Raw genomic sequence first — 20,119 nt, forward strand, 5'->3', positions numbered from 1 at the left:
GCGGTAATGCCGTGAGACGGCAGGGGCCAGGAGCAGTGTGTAGCACTTTTTTACAGGACGGGAACCTCGGCCGAGCGGCAGCCGGTGCCTCTGCCCTGCCCAGCTGCGGCTGAAGGACGCGCAGCGCCGCGTATTTTGCGCGCCCTGCCCCACTGCGCCGCTCATTCTGCAGGCAGCACACACCCGGCACAACGGCCCCCGAAACGGGTCTGCCGCAGCACTGCCGGCTTTTATTAGATGCACCTTTTTCCATCTGGAGATGCCCATATAAACGTTAGAGGCAGGGGAGAAGCGTCCCAATAAAGCGCGATGGACTTTGTAATACAATTTATGCTGTCATTCATAAATAACAATGCCATATGGTAACCATATTGCTTATACAAGTAAAGCCGTCAAAGTGTCACTATTTGATTTATCTCAACAGCTTCTTCCAACGGTGACGTTCAGAGAGAGGGGAAGTGGGAAAGAGAGAGAGAGCAGAGCAAAATTTGGCCTGGGTTTCCTGAGACCGCCTCTGTCTTTATCTCTTTCTTTTTTTCTATATATGGGTAGATAGATAGATAGATAGATAGATAGATAGATAGATAGATAGATAGATAGATAGATAGATAGATAGATAGATAGATAGATAGAAGGAAATTTTTTTTCTTTATTTTATCCCTAACTGAGCAAACCCCAAAGGGGTTGGCCCCTCTTTCCCTGGCGATGCGCACACTGAATACGACAGCTCCGAAACTTCGGCTCCTAAATCCCTGTCCCAAAGGTGCGGCGGGTCCCGGCCCTGACAGCCCCTAGCCGCGGATCCTCGTGCCAGCCTCAGGTTCCCTCCTGGACGCACGGAGCGACATTTGGCACAGGAGAAGTTTAATTTTTAAGAGTGCAAGTTATGCACCCGCTGAGCCCCTCCATAGGGAAGGGGTGGGGAGTCTCGCTGCTATATCGCTACTCCCTTTCCCTTTCGTGCCTCTGGGCAGCCTCCCCCTCTCGGCCGAGGTCCCGGCGCCTCCGTGCAATCCCCGTGACGGGACAGTGGGCAGGGTGCCGTGGGTCCGTCCTGTCCGTGTGGGTCCCCACGGGGCTGTGGCTCGGGGCGCTCCCTCCCGCTGCGGGCGGACTCCACCTCCGATGGCGCACGTTCGGGGAGGGCACGGCGCCACAGGCTCCCCACGAGCAGCAGAGCAGCCCCACGGGCGTGGAAAGCCACGCGCGACGGCTCGGGAGGAGGGTAGGCTTTATTAGCGTGTTTGGGGAGTCTAGCAGCTCTTCTCGGGGAAAGCGGCAATCGCGCTCCCCTTCTAATGGTTCCCCAGAAGAATGCTTTACACCTTGTAAAATATTGCTCCCCGCTCCCTAACTATCAATAAGACCTGCATTAAAGACGATTGTTTGTAAATGGTGTTCATGATCATTAGCATACATTTACATAATGCAGCTCACAGCGCAGCGTTTTACGGTTAAACACCTCCTAAAGCCGATAGCCCGAGCTGAGTTTATAGAGGAAGCTCTACGAAATAAATGTGAAGGCTTCCAGGCTTTCACCCCGCCTCTGCAGCCTCCCCCGATGTCCCTTGGCAGGTTTGCCGGCGAGCGGAGCCCTGCGGGAGGGCTCTGCAGCCGGCTCCGCCGCGGGAGCGGGGCGCGTTTCGACCCCCGACGGGGGCTCTCGGGTTGTGGGGGGCTGTGGGGGCAGCGCAGCGCGCCTCCCCTCTGCGGCAGCCTGGGCCTGAGCTGGTGTCGGTGAGTTAATGGACTTTAAATTCTTCATGGTTCTTTTGGAGCTGGCAGCGTCCAAAATTGTCCCTGCGCGGGCAGCCACCTTCTCTGCCCGGCGTTTGCAGCCAGTCCTAAAAATGAGCGAATTTCCACGTGAGTCTCCAACAACCCCTCCCTCCCCACAGTCACAGGTCAGCTGCCTATTAGCCAGCTATAAAATAATTCCATTTTTTTATAGCCTCTCATAAAAAGAAATTGATCGGGGTATATATTTGAATTAAGACATATTAAATCGATGACAGATACACATCACCTGCGTTTACCAGGAGAGAGACAGGGAGGTGTGCAGAACGTTCCACGGAGCTGTGATACTTGTTGTTCACCTCCACAGCGTCTCCCACCAAACCATTCCATCTCTGGACCTTGCTCCAGCAAGGCACCCAGAATTTGGAGAGGAGGGAGGGCACTATTTGGATGGACGAGTAGAAAATGCATGTGTATAAATACCCGTTCAGACGTATGGCTACTTTGCGTGAAGTTTTTATTGTGCAATAAAACCATCGAGCAGCCGCTTTTAAAACCCGGGGATCATTTATTCCCATTCCTTGCCTTGCAGCATCACTGAAACCCCCACGGCGGCCACACGAGCCGGGAGCATTGGCTCGTCTCCGGTGGGGGGGGAGAAGGGAGGAAACCAGAGGGTCTCTCTCCCCCTTGAGCTCCCCCTAGAGCCTCTCATCCCCTTTTGGCAGCCATGGGCCAAATCCTGCGAGTTTTCCCCCCGCGAGAGGCAGGGGAGGGGGAGCCTGGATCCTGGCCCAGGAAATGCCGGACCAGCACGGGGCTTCCTTTGAACGCGGCTTGGCACAGGGAAGCGGCCAAGACGCACAGATGTAGTTTCCTCAAGGGGATTCGGTGGCCGGGGAGAGCCGGAGGTGCGTGTGGGTCCGCTGGCGTCCCCTGCCTCTTTTCCTCTCCTGGAGAGGCGGAGAAGAGTCCCTGGCTGCCCCGTGGGCAGGGAAGGGCAGCCAGCTTGCCTGCACTTTCCAGGAGCGCGGGAGCTCAAGGCATTCCCAGGGAGACCAACAGCCTAAAGAAAGCAGATGACATGTCAGTAAAAGCTACTTCTCTTCCCACAGAAAAGTCACGACAGTGCTCCTTTCCCCTTTTGGCTGGCAGGGAAATCCCGGCCTTGCCTAGTCAACCCCCTCAAAGGGCGGCATCCATTGTACCGAAGGGCCAGTTTCGGCGCTCCACAAAGAGCTTCGCTTTCGAGGACCAGCACACCCCGCACCCCAGGGGCGGTCCCATCGCTGTCCCCGCCCGTCCTCTACCTCTGCCCCCTTTTAGGAGAGCTGCCACTTTTCCTGCCTTTTCGTCTGGGGCAGCAGTTCAGGACCGACACACACCAGCCGGAGACTCCCCCGTTTCCCAACCTACCGTTCCGACATCCGAAAGAGTCGAGGAGCATCTATGCTCGGGGCCAGTTTCGCTGCGGGGGTTTCATCTCTATTTCGCCGCTGCTGCATGAGGGCTGAAGGGGATGCAGCTGCCTGGACTGCGGCTGGCGGACCGCCGAGGGGCGTGGGGTGGCTCTCCCCACGGGATGCCCCGGGAAGCCTCTGCGGGAGGAGGAAGCCCCAAAGCGGCAGCGAGTGCAGGCTCCCAAAACTTGGCTCTAACATGTGCCACTTGCCCCCCTCCTCCTCCCCTTCCCGTTCCCTCGTTTATTTTCTAAAGGAAAGGAATCCCAACCCCCGCCGTTTTCTTTTCAGGGAAATTTTGGCCGCCTTCTCCTAGCGGTGCCTTGGGCATGAGTACACACAGGCTCAGCCTCGCGTGGGCGTGGGGTTGCGCACATTGTTGCAGGAGGGAGCGCTTTCCCGCCTCATCCATGAATGAACGCGGCCCTCCAAAAAAAAAAAAGAAAAAGATAAGGGAACTGAGCCCAGAGCCGGGCAGCAGCCGCGCCACCAGGCGAGGAGAGAAACCCCACGGCCCCGCAAACGTAAACACGGCAGAGCACCTGAGCAGGGCGCCCCGTCCAGTGCCTGGGGAGCAGAGGCAGCTGCTGCCCGGTGCTACCGGCGGGGGGCGGCGGGGGAGGCGCCGGGTGCGCCCCGTCGGGCCCCGCGCGAAGTTTTGCGAGTGCAACTTCGGGGGGCGGCGCGGGGGGGCCCGGGGGGGCGGCGGGGGCGGATCCCCGCTGCGCCGGCGGCCTGAAAGGGAGCCAATCGCGGGGCCCCGGCCGCTGCCAATCATCGCCATCCGTCCAATCCCTCCGGCGCGGTGTCCGAGCCGTATTCCCCAGCGCGCCGCCGAAGTGTGGTGAGGGCTCTGCCAATCGCGGGCGGGCAGAGCGGGGCCGGGGATGCGCGGGGCTCGGAGCGCAGACAAAAGAAGTTAAAGAGCCGCTTAATATATACATGTTTTTGAAGGCGGGTAAAGGGAAAAAAATAACAACAGCGAGCGTAGATGGGCTTGGCTGTGTCGTTATGGAGCCCCCTTTGAGCAAGAGGAACCCGACACTGAGATTAGCGGATTTGGCAGCGGCTCAGCCCCATCCTCACCAGAACATGACAGGCTTCCCGGGGCTGGGGAACCACCACGTCCACCCCCACCACGCGGCCCACCTCCACCCCGGGGACGCGGGCGGCGACCCCGGCGGCGCCCTCACGCCGCTCGGACCCGAGCACATGGCGCAGCCCGCCGCCCTCAAGCTCACGCCCGAGGCGCTCACCGCCGCCGCCTTCGCCGCGCCCGCCGCCACCACCACCACCACCGCCGCCACCGCCGCCGCCACCACCGCCGCCGCCTACGCGCCGCCCGCCGCCGCCCTCCCGGGATACCCGTCGGGGAGGCGGCGGGCCGGGACTTTCTCCTGCGGCGGGAGCTGCCCGCTGCCGCCGCCGCCACCGTGCACGGGGCGCTGGGCGAGCAGCACCCGCCCGCCGGCTCCCCCACCTTCCGCACCCGCCACCGCACGGCGTCTTCTTCTCGGCCGCCGGCACCTACGGCGCGACCGACGGGGCGCACGCCGCCTTCCCGCCGCCGCCGCCCGGCGAGCAGGGCGCGCCCGCCGGCCGCCACCCGCCGCTCAACGGGCAGATGCGTCTGGGGCTGGCGGCTGCCGCCGGGGAGCTCTACGGGCGCGCCGAGGCGCACTACGGGGCCGCCGCCGCCTCCTCCTCCTCCTCCTCCTCGGCGCTGCAAGGCTACGGCTCCGTCAACCTCAACCTGGCGGCGGCCGGGCATGGACACCCGCACCACCCCCATCCCCACCACCACCACCATCATCACCACCACCACCATGCCCACGTCGGGGCCGCGGCGGCGGCGGCAGCGGCCGGGGCCTTCCTGCGATACATGCGACAGCCCATCAAGCAAGAGCTGATCTGCAAGTGGATCGACAGGGAGCCGCCTCCTCCACCTCCGCCTCCGCCACCGGGCGCTAGGAAGCCTTGCTCCAAAACTTTCAGCACGATGCAGGAGCTGGTGAGCCATGTCACCGTGGAGCACGTCGGTGGGCCCGAGCAGAGCAGCCACGTGTGCTACTGGGAGGAGTGTCCCCGTGAAGGCAAGCCCTTCAAAGCGAAATACAAACTCATCAACCACATCCGAGTACACACGGGAGAGAAACCCTTCCCTTGCCCCTTCCCCGGCTGCGGGAAGGTCTTCGCTCGCTCCGAAAACCTCAAGATCCACAAGCGGACTCATACAGGTGGGTTGTTCTTCACACCCCCCACCCCCCCTCCCCGCAAGGATTTCCTTCCTTTTTTTTTTTTTCCTCCGCTTTCCTCCTCTTTTCCTCCTCTCCTACGCACCGCCGAACATGTGACTTTTTCATGAATAAGTAATTCGGCAGCACACGGGCCACGCACACACAGCTACGCACACGCACCCGGCCCCTCTGCCCTGCACACACGTGTCGCGTCCCCCCCCTTCAGCCCCCCCTTCACCTTGGGCAGCTCCCTCCCCACCCCCACCCCCTCCGCTACCCACCTCCCGCATCCCGGCAGCACCGGATAAATACACCGATTAATAAATAACGCGCAGCCGGGCCAAGATGAGCAGCAGCCCCTGCAGAAGAGCGAGGAGAGGATGAGCGCTCGCCCTTCCCTGCTCCCGCTGCCCTTGTCCGGGGCACCCCGGGGGGCTCACCCCGCATCTGGGAAGCGCTGCGCTCTGCCCCTTCCCCGGCACGCCGGAGGACGGCGGTTCTGCTCTTCCTGCCGCTTCTGTCGGCGGGGACGGAGCCGGGCGGGTGACGCTTGGCCCGACGGAGATGGGGCCGCGGGGGCTCTTGGGGGCGCAGTTCCCCTGCGCTGCGCTGCGCTGCGGGCGGCGGTGCCGGTGCTCGGGGCTGCCGGTGCTACCGGCACTACCGGGCTGCCCCTGTGACCAGCGCTCCTGGGGCTCCCCCGCTCCGGACTGTCCCTGCTAGCGGGACCAGCGATGCTGCCGGGTGTGCCCCCCGGCTTGGGCTACCGATGTTGCGGAACTACGGGGGATGCTGAGGGCACTGCCCTGCCGGGGCTGCCCGTGCCGCCGGGCTACCGGAGTGACGCCGGTCCCGCGGCTCCTGGTGCTGCCTGGGCTGCCGCCGCCTGCGGCAGTGCCCGCGGAGTCGGGAAGCAGGGAGCGAGGCGGGGGCAGGCTCTCACCGGAGGACGCTTCCCTCCCATTGTGGATCTGAGAAGCAAACTTCAAAGTCGCCCCGACTGCTCGGCGGGGTACAGGAGGAGGGAGCGGCACCCCGGAGAATGCCTCGGGGGACAGGCGGGGGCCCTTGAAAGGGCTTGGGGTGTCTTTGAGCCTTTTAGTGTTTTATTTTTCTGGGTTTGGTTCTGGTGGTTTTGTTGGGTTTTTTTTGTTTTGTTTGTTTGTTTGGTTTGGGTTTCCCCCCCCACTTTCTCCTCATTCCTTGCCACTCCCGAAATACGCATTTCCATCTGCCGAAAACGAACGAAGCCGGGATTTATAGTGGCAGACAAATATTATTCCTTGGAGGATACTTAAGGAAGTGGAGTTGCCGTAATTGCTTTCTTGATTTATTGTTTGCTGCTCGGGAAGAGAAAAGCGGCGACCGTACAACGTGTTGTTCCGATGTAAAACCAAATGGCCCATGGCTGAAAGGATTATAGATTTTTATCTCCAGAATATGTCAGGCACGAGCCCGTGTGTAGCAGCGGAGCCCTGAGGGTGCCTAGCGCTCTACACCCCGAGCCGGGGATGGCGTGTGGGGGGAGATTTCTCTGGGGGAGAGGAGGGGGTTACAAAGTCTGACACTTTGTGTTGTTGTTGTGCTAACGACACCGTGGAATGAGTTAGCTGGAGGTCCGCGGTTTTGTCATCTATTCGAAAAACTAAAGTTCACCGGGGACTTTTTTGGGCTCCTCAACTCCTTACCCATCTCAGCTCCAAGGGCCAGGCGGGAGGGAGGTGGTAAGAAGTCCGGGAGAGGCTTTCGTGGAGGCAGAGAGATTCAGCCGGGAAAAGGAGCCCCCCACCAAAACCCGAATGCGTATCAGGCGCAGTTCGCAGCTCTTAGATGAGGTCGAGCATTGCCCCGAGGCAACGCGTGGGACGTGGCTTCTTGCAATGAAAATTTGGAGAAGTTTTCAGCTTGGGGCTGCCTGTAGTTCCCGGGAGGGTGTCTGCGCTTGAGCCCACGAAGAAAGGCTCTATCCACGCAGAAGGGTTCGTTGCACCAAAGCAGCCCTCGGGGTGGGGGCCAATAGCCCACCTCGAATGACAGCTCTGCCCATGGGAAGGCAAAGGTGACAGGAGTTTTTCCCTATGTATTTCTTCCCACGCCTTCGAGTGGACAAGGGATCCTAAACTTTCTGCCGTTCCTATCAGATTAATTACCGAGATTTTGCCACTTCAGCTTTAACTTAGTCGTATGCAGCCTGGGAGCAGGAGAGATTTACAAAATATTCGTATATTATGGGCGTTTGGTGCGCCCGGGGTGGGGGGGTGGAGGGGGGAATAATAACACTATAATCGTATCATTAGGCGAATTTGCATGTTTCTGATAATTCTTGAGGAAGAAGAGTATTTCAGTAATTCAGGAAGCATTTGTTGTTTGGGACCTTTTTCTCCTTCTTCCTTTTTCTCCTTCTTCCTTTTTCTCCTTCTTTTTTTTTCTTTTTTTTTTTTTTTCTTTTCTTTTTCTTCAGAAGCATCCGCCGGGGGGCTGCATAGCAAGCTCTGCAGCTACTGCCCTGTTCTGGGGACAAATCACTGTTCCCAAACCCAGTGCATTCTAGGGGGAATAGGGACCTAGTCCCTTCTGCAATTTTGCTTTCCCCTCGCCAAGGACCATGTTCAGGATGCTCAGGCTTCCTTCCAACGATTCCTAGACCCTCCAAAAACAGTGATCCCAAGCCCCATCTGTGCCTCTCCCCTCCACCCGCGCTGCTAATGCCAGGAGGAGTTAGGGGACGGCGCCCGGCGTCTCGCCCCCTTCCGTGGGTTGAAACCACCTACAAATGGTTAAACTCTGACGTGATGCCCTCGTCAGCACAACGGGGACACACCGGGACCTTCACCAGTCCTGAACTTATGGGGAATTTGATCGTCATGATCTGGAGTCTGGGGAGGGTGCCCACGCGTGAACCCGAGTGGAAAGACACTTCCCTAAGACCCTGAGGAAGTGGACACGGTTTGGTCCAGCTGGTTGAAGCATTTCTCAGGGGCTGTGCTTCGGGCTCTGCCAGTCACGGCCAGCAGCAGGATGTGTGAGCCTTCACCTTGGGGTAACACACTTAGAAACTGCTCAAAACCTCCTGGAGATTTGCTTTGTTTTCCCAGAAAAATTAACAGTAATTAATGAACAAACGAAGTGACTGGAAGCTTGTCTCGGGGGTGTGCCAAGGTTTTCATTTACTTAAAACCAACGAGGCACAATTTAATTTTTTTTCCCCTTTTTTTTTTTTTTGAAGATAAACCTTGCACTTTCTAGTGCTACCACATTGGTGGTAGGTGAGGCGATTTTAATTGAACAAATTGATGCATAAATAAGCTGTGGAGGTGTATGTTTCTATAGTAACAGCCAAGAAATTGCTTCTAAAAATAAAAATAGTTTTCTTAGTTCCATTATTATTTTAATAAATAATAAACGCAATACGATCTTACAAAGGGGAGGAGCAGTAAAAATCGCTTGCTAGTAAGGAGAAAATGTCCACTGAGAGAGCTGCTGGGCTGTTATTTCTGAGCCCTCAGAGCAAATCACATCTGAAAATACACATCAGCCATGTCTAAAGGGACTCAGGAGTCGCGATAGTAATGACAAAGATAATCAGTGCAGGTCTGTCTGTACTGGACTCACCGTAGCACGGCAGAGCGAGAAAAATTCGCTGTAAGAAGCTTCGGTACAGGGATCTGGCACTTCTTTCTTTTTTCCTCTGGTGTCTCAACAAGAGGCATTTACCCAGTCGCATTCGGGATCTGTGAGGAAGGGTCTGCTCGGGAGCTATGGGGAAGGACATGGCTGTAAGTAGCAGAACATATGTGTTCCAGGGTGTGCTGCAGGAGACGAGCGTGTGTGAGAAAGCTACGCCAGGCTAACCGCCCGGGGCTGATTTTCACAACCCCTTTAACTGTTAAGCAAAGTGTAAAAACTCTTCAAAGTACATCATCCGCACACGTTTAGACCCAAATTTGCCCAGGGTGAGCAGCTACGCTGCCCTCATCTCCGATGTCTAGGTTGGTCCCCCTAACTTGCAGGTTCCCAGTCTGGGCTGCGGGGTGCTCCCTCCTTTGTGTCGGGATGCTTAAACAGGTGTTACTTTTATTTTCCCCAAACTAATTATTCCTCCAGCGCAGTGCCCATTGGGAAAGGATTACGCCGGAGATGTGCCAGGCGAGCCAGGCTGCCGGCAAACGCCAGCCCTCGCAGGCAAAGGCATTGAGAGGTTTTGTTTGGGCTCGGTCATTAGAGCGGTAATGAAGGTTTCTCGTGTGCGAGGGGAGAGCCGCAGAGGGCAAACAAGGCCGGGGGGGCCCTGCCGCCGCCAGCCCGGGACTCGGGGCCTGAGGGCTGCCAGAGACGTGTGACAAGCAGCAAAACACGGGGGAAAAGTCGGAAACCTCGGACATGTCACGACTGTCGCGAAGGGGGAGGAAAGAAGGGCAAGGGCAGGAAAAGGAGGGAAGGGGGATGTTTACGCTCGCCGCTCGCCCCGCAGGCCGCGCTGCCGTGCGACGGGCGGGCTGCGGGCAGGGCCAGTGACGGTGCCGTGTGTCCCCTGTGTCCCCGCAGGGGAGAAGCCCTTCAAGTGCGAGTTCGACGGCTGCGAGAGGAAGTTCGCCAACAGCAGCGACCGCAAGAAGCATTCCCACGTCCACACCTCGGACAAGCCCTACTACTGCAAGATCCGCGGCTGCGACAAGTCCTACACGCACCCCAGCTCCCTGCGGAAGCACATGAAGATCCACTGCAAGTCCCCGCCGCCCTCCCCGCCGCCGGGCTCCCAGGGCTACGCGGCGGCGGGGCCCCCCGACGGCCCGCTGCCCCCCGAGGCAGACCCTGCCGCCGAGCCGCCCCGCGGCCGCCGGGCCGCGCTCTCCCCGCCGGTCACCGACCTCAGCGAGTGGTACGTCTGCCAGGCCGGGGGCGCGCCCCGCCGGCCCCGCACCCCCTCCAGCCGCGGCACCTCCCCGGCATCCGAGGAGGATGAGCCCCACAGGACCTCGGGAGGCAGAACTGCTCCCTAGGGCCGTGCCGAGCCGTGCCAAGCTGCCGGTGGCCCCGGCCCCACCGCACTGGCCCGGGCCGCAGAGGCAGCCACCTGGCACGGGGGGCTGCCGTGGAAGTGCCATCAGGTTTTACTCACGCTATTTATTCCATGTATGAAACCCTATGGTGTTTGTATGGTAACTAATTTAATTAAAGAGACTCGGACCTTTTTTTTTTGTTTTGGTAATTAAAAGCATTAATAATGCCAGGCTGGGCCGTCCCAGTCCCCCGAGCCGCACAATTTTGCAGGGGGACGATGTCAATGGAGATGCCCATCTTCCACTCTGCCCATGCCCATTGCTCTTAACAAGATGAAGCTGACGGAGGCTGCAAACAGGCAGAACCCAGCCGATCTCTGGAATGGCTCTTAAGTACCTTAGCTGCCACCCCAGCGCCTCCTCTTTGGCCTGGGTAAAGCCCCAGGTCAGCAGCAGCCTCTTGTCTGTAAAGCAGCACCTGCTAAAGCTCCGGCTAGTTAGGGACAGGTTGCACATCCCTTAAAATAAAATAAAATAAAATAAAATAAAATAAAATAAAATAAAATAAAATAAAATAAAATAAATGCATTTCCCCACCCCTCTTTCAGATCAGCTCCTTTGTAATTGAGGGTTTCTCTCCCGAGTCGGGGGTCCCACCTGCACCTGGCATTTTCTCTCCAGCTTTCTTTCACCCTTAGCCGTAACTGTGTGCAAACGATTTACGAAAGGAAAGACAAAAGATGCAGGACTCCTTTTTCACTCCTCCACGGTTTGTACTTGCATGGCTCCTAGAACGTAGCCAGAGAATAAAAGAAACACGCTGCTATTTGACAACTGTGATACTGTGATACATTTTTGATTTTTTTTCCCTAAAAAAACCACACGAAAACTCTGCGAATTTTGCTTTCCTTGGGGTTGGTGTTATTATTACTTTGATTATTGTTATTTTTTTTTTTAAGTTCGTCTCTCAGACGAAGACTTTGCCTCATGCTCCCTCCAGCCCTCTGAGGGGCTGGGAGGGGGAGAAGCCCCCCGGGCCTGACGAGTCCCGGAGTAGGAGGCAGGCACAGAGGGATTATCTTTTTATTATTATTTTTATGTATATTATTTCATCTCTCCAACCGAGCCGATGCCTGCGTGCTTTTCACCATCCCCCTGAAGTGGCCCGGCAGAGTCACCTGGGAGGTGGGGACCAGAGCTGCTGGGAAGGAAGCCAGGGGTGGGGACACGGGCTGGGCTCGGGGTGCCAGCCTCCCAAACCTGCCGAGAACCCAGGCCTGCAGCCGAGGGCTGCGGGGACACCCCAGCCCAGAGCCCTCGAGTTGGGAGCGGGGCGCAAATGAAGTAAAGAGCACTAATTCCTCCTCAGAGACCCTGAGAGAAGAAGCGGCAGCCTCCCTCCCCTCCCCCAGGGCTTGTGGAAATGTGTTTTGTGTGCCGTGAATGGTGGATGTCGTCTTGTCATTGTTAATAACGTGTATGTGAACGCGATTATTTTGTACAGTCAAATTAATTTATTTTCTGACATCACCCTTTTTTTTCCCCTTTTTTTTTGACTCCCCTGTAACAGTACAGAGCACACCAAAGAATTATCTTATTAATTTTGGTGATAGATTGTTGTTTATGATGATGTGGTTTGTACAAAAAAGAAATCATTATATTTTTCAGCTTACTTGAATGAACGATGTAATGTGAAACAGACTCTTCCTGCATGTCCTCCGTGCGGTGTGTTGGTGCTGATAATATATAAATTTATGTATAGTTCATAGAGATATTATATTATTAGTACAGTGCATGGTGCTGTCACTCTGGAAGCCTTTAAACGTTGTCTTCATATTGTTGTGTTGGATCTAAAGAAGCAGGCGTTACTTTGAAAACAAACAGAAAACTTGAATAGAAAATAATTTTTTAAACCTCATTCAATTTGCTTTTTATCCGTTTTTCAAAGCCCACTTGAATAAATAGAAAATAATAAAGTGAGGTATGAACTTTTTAAAAAATAATTTATGTAATGTAATCTTATTAGAGATATATTGGTGCTGATTTATAAACGAACTTTTTAATTTATGCATTTTTTCAATAACAGATTGCACTATACATTACGACATGGCAGGGTTTATAAACTATGGCTCGGGGGGATATATCACTATTTTTATGTATTTGCTACACGTAGGGTCACACACTTGCCCAACAGTTTTATGACACATGATACCTCCTAAATAATAATAAAAAATTGCTAATTTAAAAATTTCACCTCTGTAAACCCCATAAAAACAACAACAAAAAATCATGCAAATGAATAAAAATATTATTCCTATGTATTGCATGTGCCTTACTAAGAGACAAGGGGCAGAGACAGACCAGAGCACCCCCTTTCCCCCCGAGGGTCAGCAGGTAGATCCAGACGCAGCCATAGCCCCCCAGCTCGGCAGGAGCAGCGCCGTGAGGTGTTGGGGGCGGCTGAGATGCTCCGGCTTTGCCCAGAGAAACCTGCGAGTAAATAGGGCTCTCCTGCGGGTTTGCCTCGGGTCTGCAGCCGGGCAGAGGAGGGGTGCTCGGGCAGAGCCAGCCCTGCTCCCCCGGGCTGCGGGCCTCGCTCCTGGGGCTGAGGGCGGGGCGCGGGCTGAGGATTTTGGGGTGCCCGGTCACGATGGAGCAGCTGGGTGCTCTGCTGCTGGCATCCCGTGCGCAGGGGGAAGAGAGGGAGGGACACGCAGGCACAGGTCAGACATTTATACACATGACATTCTTCATCTCTCTCAAGGACAGCTAATCGGAATATAAAATCTAATCAATTAACATGTTTATTTCTGTTGGGGAAAAGCAAAACAACAACAACAAAACAGCAACAAAAGAGGGAGATTTTCCTGGCAGTGTTCTCTTGAGGATACTCATGAGTTAAATAGCACTACTCTCCCGTAGTAGCCGTATAAGCGAAACCGTATGCCAGAAGATGATTCTGAAACACAGAGTGAGGTCAGACAAGAAATAACACCAGGAAATCACCGGAATGAAGGAGAAGAAAAACCCCGAAGTTTTCAGAAGCTGAGTGAGGGCAGGTTTGTCGTTTCGAGAGAGGAAAACTGAGTAAAACCCGTGAAAAAAATCCCGACAGAATCGTGTGTCGGCATCCTCCAGGATTATTTCCTCTTTTAATTTTCTTTTTAAATAAAATAAATTAAATAAACTGGCCCAGAGTGATTGCGCCCCCGCCCCGTAATTTACCAGTGCTCGAAAATGACTGGTCAAAATGTCAAGAACAGTTTCACCAAAAGGTTAGAGTGTTTTTTAAGTCAGTTTTGTTAAATGTGGTAAAGGTGAAACAGGTTGCAAAGAGTTGTTTCAAGCAGAATGACAATAACCAACATACGAAGCAGAAAAACACTCATAAATGAGGGCTCCAATCAATGGGAAAACTTATAGCTCCCTAATGAAGTTTCTTGTGAAAAGGAGGGCGACACAAAGCCACCGAGACATGAATCATTCATGGGAAATATAAAAGATAAAAGATATCTGACAATGAGCAGAACCTTGTATAGAGTGTCTAAAACAAGTTTCCCCTTCTTATTTTCTGCTTCCCCCCCCTCCAACCTCCCTCTCCTAGTGTTCCCTGCCCGCCCTATAGAGTTAACATTGACCAGTGCACGTCCTGCCCCACTTCAAAGTAATTTAGCCCAGAACGGAAGGCTTGGCGCTTGGACAATCTTCATGGTGTGTTAGGATTTCTATGGCAATTGGCAAGCAAGACGTTCCCATCTGAATATGGCTCAAAGAAAGCCACTTATTGACACCGAGTTGGCCATCATCAAAGACTTCATCTTTTCCTAGGCGAAACGTGGTCCTAGCAAACACTGTTTAAATCATCTACCTTTGTAGTCGCGGCTGGGAGACATCTCGCCACACACTATTGCTGGCGCTCGGCCCTTTAAAGGCGACAGCGGCGGCAGCGAAGTTTGAAGGGACTAAGAAATTTCGGGAGTGTGGGAAATGGCATTGCGGGGAGGGGGGCTGTGGACATGGATAAGCGGCGAGTTCTCGGCGGAGAGTCTCGGGGCTGCGGCCCCCGACGCCCCCGCCACGGGCAGGGTGTGGGACGCGGGGCAGCGGGATAGGCTGCTGCTTTGTTTTTCAAAGCATGGGTGGTGGGGAGAACGGAGGATTTTCGGGTGTTTTCTCCGCGTGTTTCGTGCTTCTAGAGATGTCGCCAGGGAGTTGTGAAGCGCTGGCGAGGATGGACCGTCACACACTTCCCCCCTTCCCCCCCGCCCCTTCCCTCGCCATCACCCCGGAAAAATATCCCCAGGTAGAGCGGAGCAGGACGGGCCGGGAGTGTGCGGGGACACGCACTCACACTCACACGCCGGCACACACGCTCCCCCCCGGCTCGGACACCCAAACGCCGGCGGGGCGCTGCCACCGCTCCCCCCGCATCCCGCGTACCCCCAGCACACACAACCACGCTCCCGCATTCACACACACACCACGCAAGTGCCTAATCAGGCAGGGAGAAGTTCAAAGGCAGGTTCTTTGAAATTCAAACTACTGCTTTTATGGTACATCAACATGGAGCGTTAGGATTGCTATGGCAATGAGCGCAGCAAAAGCAAGCTGCATTTAAAATAGTCCACCTCGATTCGAGACACTCTATTAAGATACAGTTGCATTGACCTTTAGTTTCATGCCGTGTTAGCGCAGTCAATTTTCACTTCATCAGAACGTCTCATATTTTTTGGCCTCTCTCCCAACGACCCTCCCCCTCCCCTTTTTTTTTAGGACCCCCCCTCCCCAACTTCAGCAGATAAACAAATAAGTGAGGAAGAAGCTCCATCTCCAGCTCTTCTCGTCTTCTGCCTCCGTCTTTTTTTTTTTCCCCACCTAAGTACTTTTATTTGCAGAACGATTGTTCTTTGTTTATTTAATACAAGTACTGTGTGAATGGTGAAAAATAAACACGATGAAAAATAACCAAACAGATGATTCCGCCAAGTGAAAAAGCCCGGACTTAATAAAAGTGCGAAGCAGTCACCGTTGAATGAGAAATCCTTTGAAGTGGAACTTATTATAGGAAGAATACTTTTTGGTTTCCCTAACGACGCTGCTGAATTGAAAGGGCTCGCCTTTGTCAACGATTTGTTCTCCTTTGCCGGGATGCCCGCAGAAATTACTTACATGGGCTGCCTTAACATGCAGCCTGCAAATCAGTAACTTCGCAGCTCAGACTCGCAGACGCCGCTCTTCTAAGGACAAAAAGAAGTCAGGAGGAAAGCACCCCAACCTTTCATTCAGCCTCTTATTTTGGGGGGTGAAGGGGGGCGGAGGGAGAAAAGGGGGTTTGGGACGGGGGGGAGGCGAGTGGATCCGTGCGGCAGCACCCCCAGCGCCCGCCCCCCCGGGCCGCCCCGCCCGGCCGCAGGGACCCCGAGCGGGACCGTCCGTCCTCCGCTCCGGCCCGGCCCCGGAGCGAGCAGGGGGGTGGCGGAGCTCCTCCGGCAGCACCGTGTCTCTCCTTCCCCCACCCCCGCTCCCCCTTTTTTTCTCTTCTGCCAAGTGATTTTCCCAGGCAGAGACATATTTAATAAGGGTCGTTTATTACGAAGGCGCTTTGAAGGGTCGCCCCTGAAGCCCTGTGTCCATTAAAAACATGGAGGTGACATTTAAACCTCGTTTTAAAGGAGCTCTGGGGTAGTTCAATGAAAGGCAACTCGTTTGTCTTATGAGCTTGGAAACAACCTCCCTTCTTCTCCTTTTGACCACATGGCATAACTCAAAAACAATAGTTCAAAAGTAAAATGGCATCGTGGTGTTCAGCCTCAGACAGGCACCCATCTAGCAGGAGAGAAAAGGGATAGTCCATAACACAATGTGCTTTTTGTGTCCGACTCTGTCACAAGGATTTCGTTGTTTGCTTTAGAGGCTGCGCCTGTTATACTTTCTTGAAAGTGCTTGTGTTAAACAAGAGTTATAAGTCATCCAAAACAACAAACATTTTGATTTTCTTTGCCTAAAGGGTTTTCCCTGGCCATGGGCACCGTGAAAAAATAATGTACTTGCTGAGAAAGGAGCACCAGTAGTAGCATTACAAGCACAGTGCATTAAATATTGAATGACACGAGGAAAAAAAAAGAACTTGTCGAGGGGCACTCAGCCTTAAAGTCTTTCTTCAACTTTGTCTTCAGTGCCTGTTGGACTATTTAAGATGGTGTTAATTAAGGGCTGCATCTGATTCCACTAGCCCCCAGCTTTGTCTCTTTGCAGCGCTCCCATCAATAGCCCCTCTCAACCGCGGGCTTTCCCCACAAGTTGGTTTAGTGGTGCATGTGTCACTTCTTATTTTGAGGCTGAAGTGAAACCCGGATCGTGCATTAAGGGCAACAGGGAGATAGTAATCAAGCGGTGTTGTAGGGTTGGGGGGGTGTGGGGGGTGGAGCGGTGGGGCAGCGACAGGAGGAGGAGGAGGAGGGTGCGCGGCCAAGGCTGGAGCAGGGCAGCAGGGAGCGGAGCGGGGGCACGGCGCCGGGGTGAAAGCCTGTTTGCACATTGCCAACAGCCTGTTTGGCAAACAAGAGGTTGGCGAGCTTAATTTGTTTCAAATTGATCGTTTTCCACGAGAAAGAGAAAGAAAGGAAAAAAAAACCAAACCAAAACCCAACACCAACTCCACGCGTCAAACAGCCCTCCCCAAAATCCTGCAAGGGAGCAGGAGGAGCTGCCTCAGGTCCCGCAGCAGCCCCGTGCGGGACCCACGCGTGGCTGCGTGGGGAGCCGTGGCGTGGCCTGTGCCCCTCTCCGGCTGTGCCCCGGCCGATGCTGGCAGCCGCTGGCGCTGCCCTTGGCCGGCCCCGCCAGTGAGGCCGACCCTCGGTGCAGGGCACTCCCGGTGCGCCCTGGGCAGCGGGGAGGGCGAGGGCAGCCCCCGGAGCAGGGGGCACACACAGTCCTGGGCACACGGGGCGGCATGCCTCGCCCTGCAAATTCCTTCTCGTATTTAGGGACTCGCCGCTCTCCCCTCCGCGGGGAGCACCGAGACACCCCGCATTTCGGGGAGAAGCCTTTCCCGGGCCCCATCCCTGCGCCCCCCGCCCCGGTCGGGGGGGCTCCTCGAACCCCGATGGGGGGCCTCATCTATCCCCCCCTCCCTGAAGGCGCTGGAGGCCGAGAGGGGCTTTGCCCGTGGGGCGCATCGTCTCCGCGCTCAGCAAATGCCAACAGCGGGGGTGCAAATTGGGAGGCGGCTCCTCTTTTCTGTACGGCTCCTTTTCAACCTGCCGAAGGCACCGGGTGTTGAAAGCAAGGGGGCGCAGAGGGATCCTTTGCAGGTGTGGGGGGTGTGTGTCCCAGCTCCCCACGGGGTCAGCGGGGACCGTCTGTCCCAAAGTGCGCTCAGAGCCGAGGTCGGGTTAGGGGACCCTTTAATTGGATGGGGCGGGGGGAGAATGGTTCACTTCAGTTCTGTCCTGCCCGAGTGGTGAGCAGGGGAAAGCCAAGCGTGAGGCTAGGAAACCCAATAGCCAGATTCTGTTCGTCTTCTTCTACTTTTTTTTTTTCAATCTCTGTGTTCCCCCTCTCCTCCTCCTCTTCCTTTCACTCGGCAAGGCCGTCTAAAGCGCTCCAAATGGCCTTTCAAACAAGAAAACCCTTCAAGGAAAAATGGGCACACATCCCCTTCCAGGCACCTTGCCAAAATCTCCCAAGCACCCTACCTGGCATCCTAGCTTAAGTTTCTTCAAGAAGTATGTGTGTGTCTGAGTATGCGGGGGGGGGGGGTTCGGGGCCGAGGGGGGGTGGAATTACAGCCGTCCTGTAGTGGTAGACACAAGTTCAGAGCTCCACTTCTCCCCTCTCTAATTAGGCTGGGGAGAGCCGCGGAGGCGCCGGGTTGAGGTGCGAGCGAGGCCGAGCGAGTGAGTACCCAACGCAGCCCGACGGGACCGGGATGGGCACCCGGGGAGCCGCGCCGGGGGCTCCGCGCTCAGGGGGGAGCAGCCGAGCAGCCGCCTCCCGGAGAGAGATGTGGGAGGGGAGGATGAGGATGAGGGTGGGAATAGCGGGCCGGGGGTGTGCCAGTGGGACTCGCTTCCCCGAACTTGCGGTGCGGGCCGCTAGGCGAAACTGGGGAGGCCAGTGCCGGTGCTGCAAAAGTCAGCCCGACCCAGCTGTGACTTCACCTATTAGCCCCGATGTCTTTCCGAGGAGATTGGCGGAGTTAAACATCCCACAATGGGCGCTCTGGGGCGTCTCCAGCCTGACCTCTACCCGGTTTTAATAGTTTCATAGGAACTTCATTAAATCAATTACTTAGTGAGCACATCATCATTTATTTGTAATTAGCACTGAAGAGCTTGATTTTTGCAGCAGCCCGCAGCCCGGTTCCCAGCGGGGTTGGCCATGTACTACAAGCACTTTTGTTTGCTGTGTGTGTTGACTCGTGGTATTATTCGGCCGCCACAATAAAAGTGTAATCTTCACGTCTTAATCTAGCGTTCAGGGAGGAAAGGAAAACAAACACGGCGCGGACGAGGCACCGGTTCCCCGTGTCCGTGTGCCCCCCTGCTCGGGCCGGGCGCGGTGCGGCTCCCGGGCCGTGAAGCGGGAGGAGGGCGGAGGGACCGGAGGGTGGGACGGACGCCGGGGCCGAAGGGGGGGAAAGGGAGGAAATGGGTCATCCGCAGCCAGGACAAAAGAGAGCGGCTCGGTGCCTTGAAGGACACGGAAAAGGGGTGCGAACCGGCTGCCCGCGGCTCTGGGTGTGCGTGCTGGGGGGAAACCAGCGGGGCTCAGGGCTGGGGGCGCAGCAAGAAGGCTTTCGTCTGGGGGGCCTCGGGGCAGGAAAGGGGACGGGTAGGGGCAGGGAAAGCCGCATCGGACATGGGGTGGACGTGACTGTGTTGGGGGCGGGAGGAGAAGAGCAAAAACTCCCCCACGTACCCAGCCAGGCCTCCTCCGCTTCTCCCCGCAGCCAGAGCGTTGCCATCGCAGCTCCCCACGGGGAGGCGGCTCCACGCGTGGGCCGCCCCACGGCTGCCCCCAGGCGACAGCCCCAGCCCCTCTCTCCCGCCGCAGGAGCTGCCGCGGCCGCGACTGTGCGCACCCCGGCTCGGGCCCGGGATCTCGGGCCGGCTCGGGGGGAGGAGGTCTTTGCAGCCCCCTCCCTCCTCGAGCTGTGCTGGCTCCCAGACAGACGCTCTCCAGGCAGGCAGGCAGGCAGGGATTTGGGGAATGGGGGCTGTTTTGGGGTGTCTGCCTGCCATCCCTTCACTTCCCTCACTCCCGGTCAGCCCGAGGGAAGGAGGGGAGCAGATATCCCATTGCAGGCTGCAGCATACCCGCAAGCCCAGGGCTTATGCACGCCACGCGTGCCAGTCGCAGGTCGGCACCGAGGCAGCGACCCGAGGGAAAAGGAATAAGGAGGCGGCTCGGGCTGTGTGTACCCCTGTACGGGAGCAGTACCGTGCTCGGCTCTGACAACAGCCTCACTCTTGGTACTCGGGCGCTGCCCACATTTCGGCAGATCACCTGCAGAAGGGCTCTCTCGCCCGATCCTTCCCCACAGAAACCGTCGAGGTGAACGGGACGAGCGGCCCCGCCGGTACTTGCCCGGGTCGGCTCCTACCGGCTGAGGGGATGGATAGTGATTTCCATCTCGTCTGAATTTCAATCCTCGACGTGGCGAGAGCCCGGGTCCGGG

General features: G+C 56.2%; 1 protein-coding gene and 1 long non-coding RNA gene across 2 annotated transcripts in view; both read left to right on the forward strand.

Annotated features, from left to right (window-relative positions):
- The first annotated feature begins 4,033 nt into the window (after window positions 1–4,033).
- On the forward strand, window positions 4,034–12,742 carry ZIC5 (Zic family member 5). The gene is given in 5 exon segments (XM_030959528.1): window positions 4,034–4,471; window positions 4,473–4,580; window positions 4,582–4,676; window positions 4,679–5,434; window positions 9,980–12,742. Coding segments are annotated over 5 exon segments (1,746 nt in total). The 5' UTR covers window positions 4,034–4,139; the 3' UTR covers window positions 10,435–12,742.
- Window positions 12,743–18,245: 5,503 nt separating this feature from the next.
- LOC115904843 overlaps window positions 18,246–20,119 on the forward strand; it is a 77,811-nt gene continuing 75,937 nt past the window's right edge. The window contains exon 1 of the long non-coding RNA XR_004060810.1: window positions 18,246–18,335. This is a non-coding gene — a long non-coding RNA (uncharacterized LOC115904843). The remainder of the gene's footprint in view (window positions 18,336–20,119) is intronic.

Source organism: Camarhynchus parvulus, chromosome 1 (assembly GCF_901933205.1).
Source record: "Camarhynchus parvulus chromosome 1, STF_HiC, whole genome shotgun sequence".
Taxonomy (NCBI): Eukaryota; Metazoa; Chordata; class Aves; order Passeriformes; family Thraupidae; genus Camarhynchus; species Camarhynchus parvulus.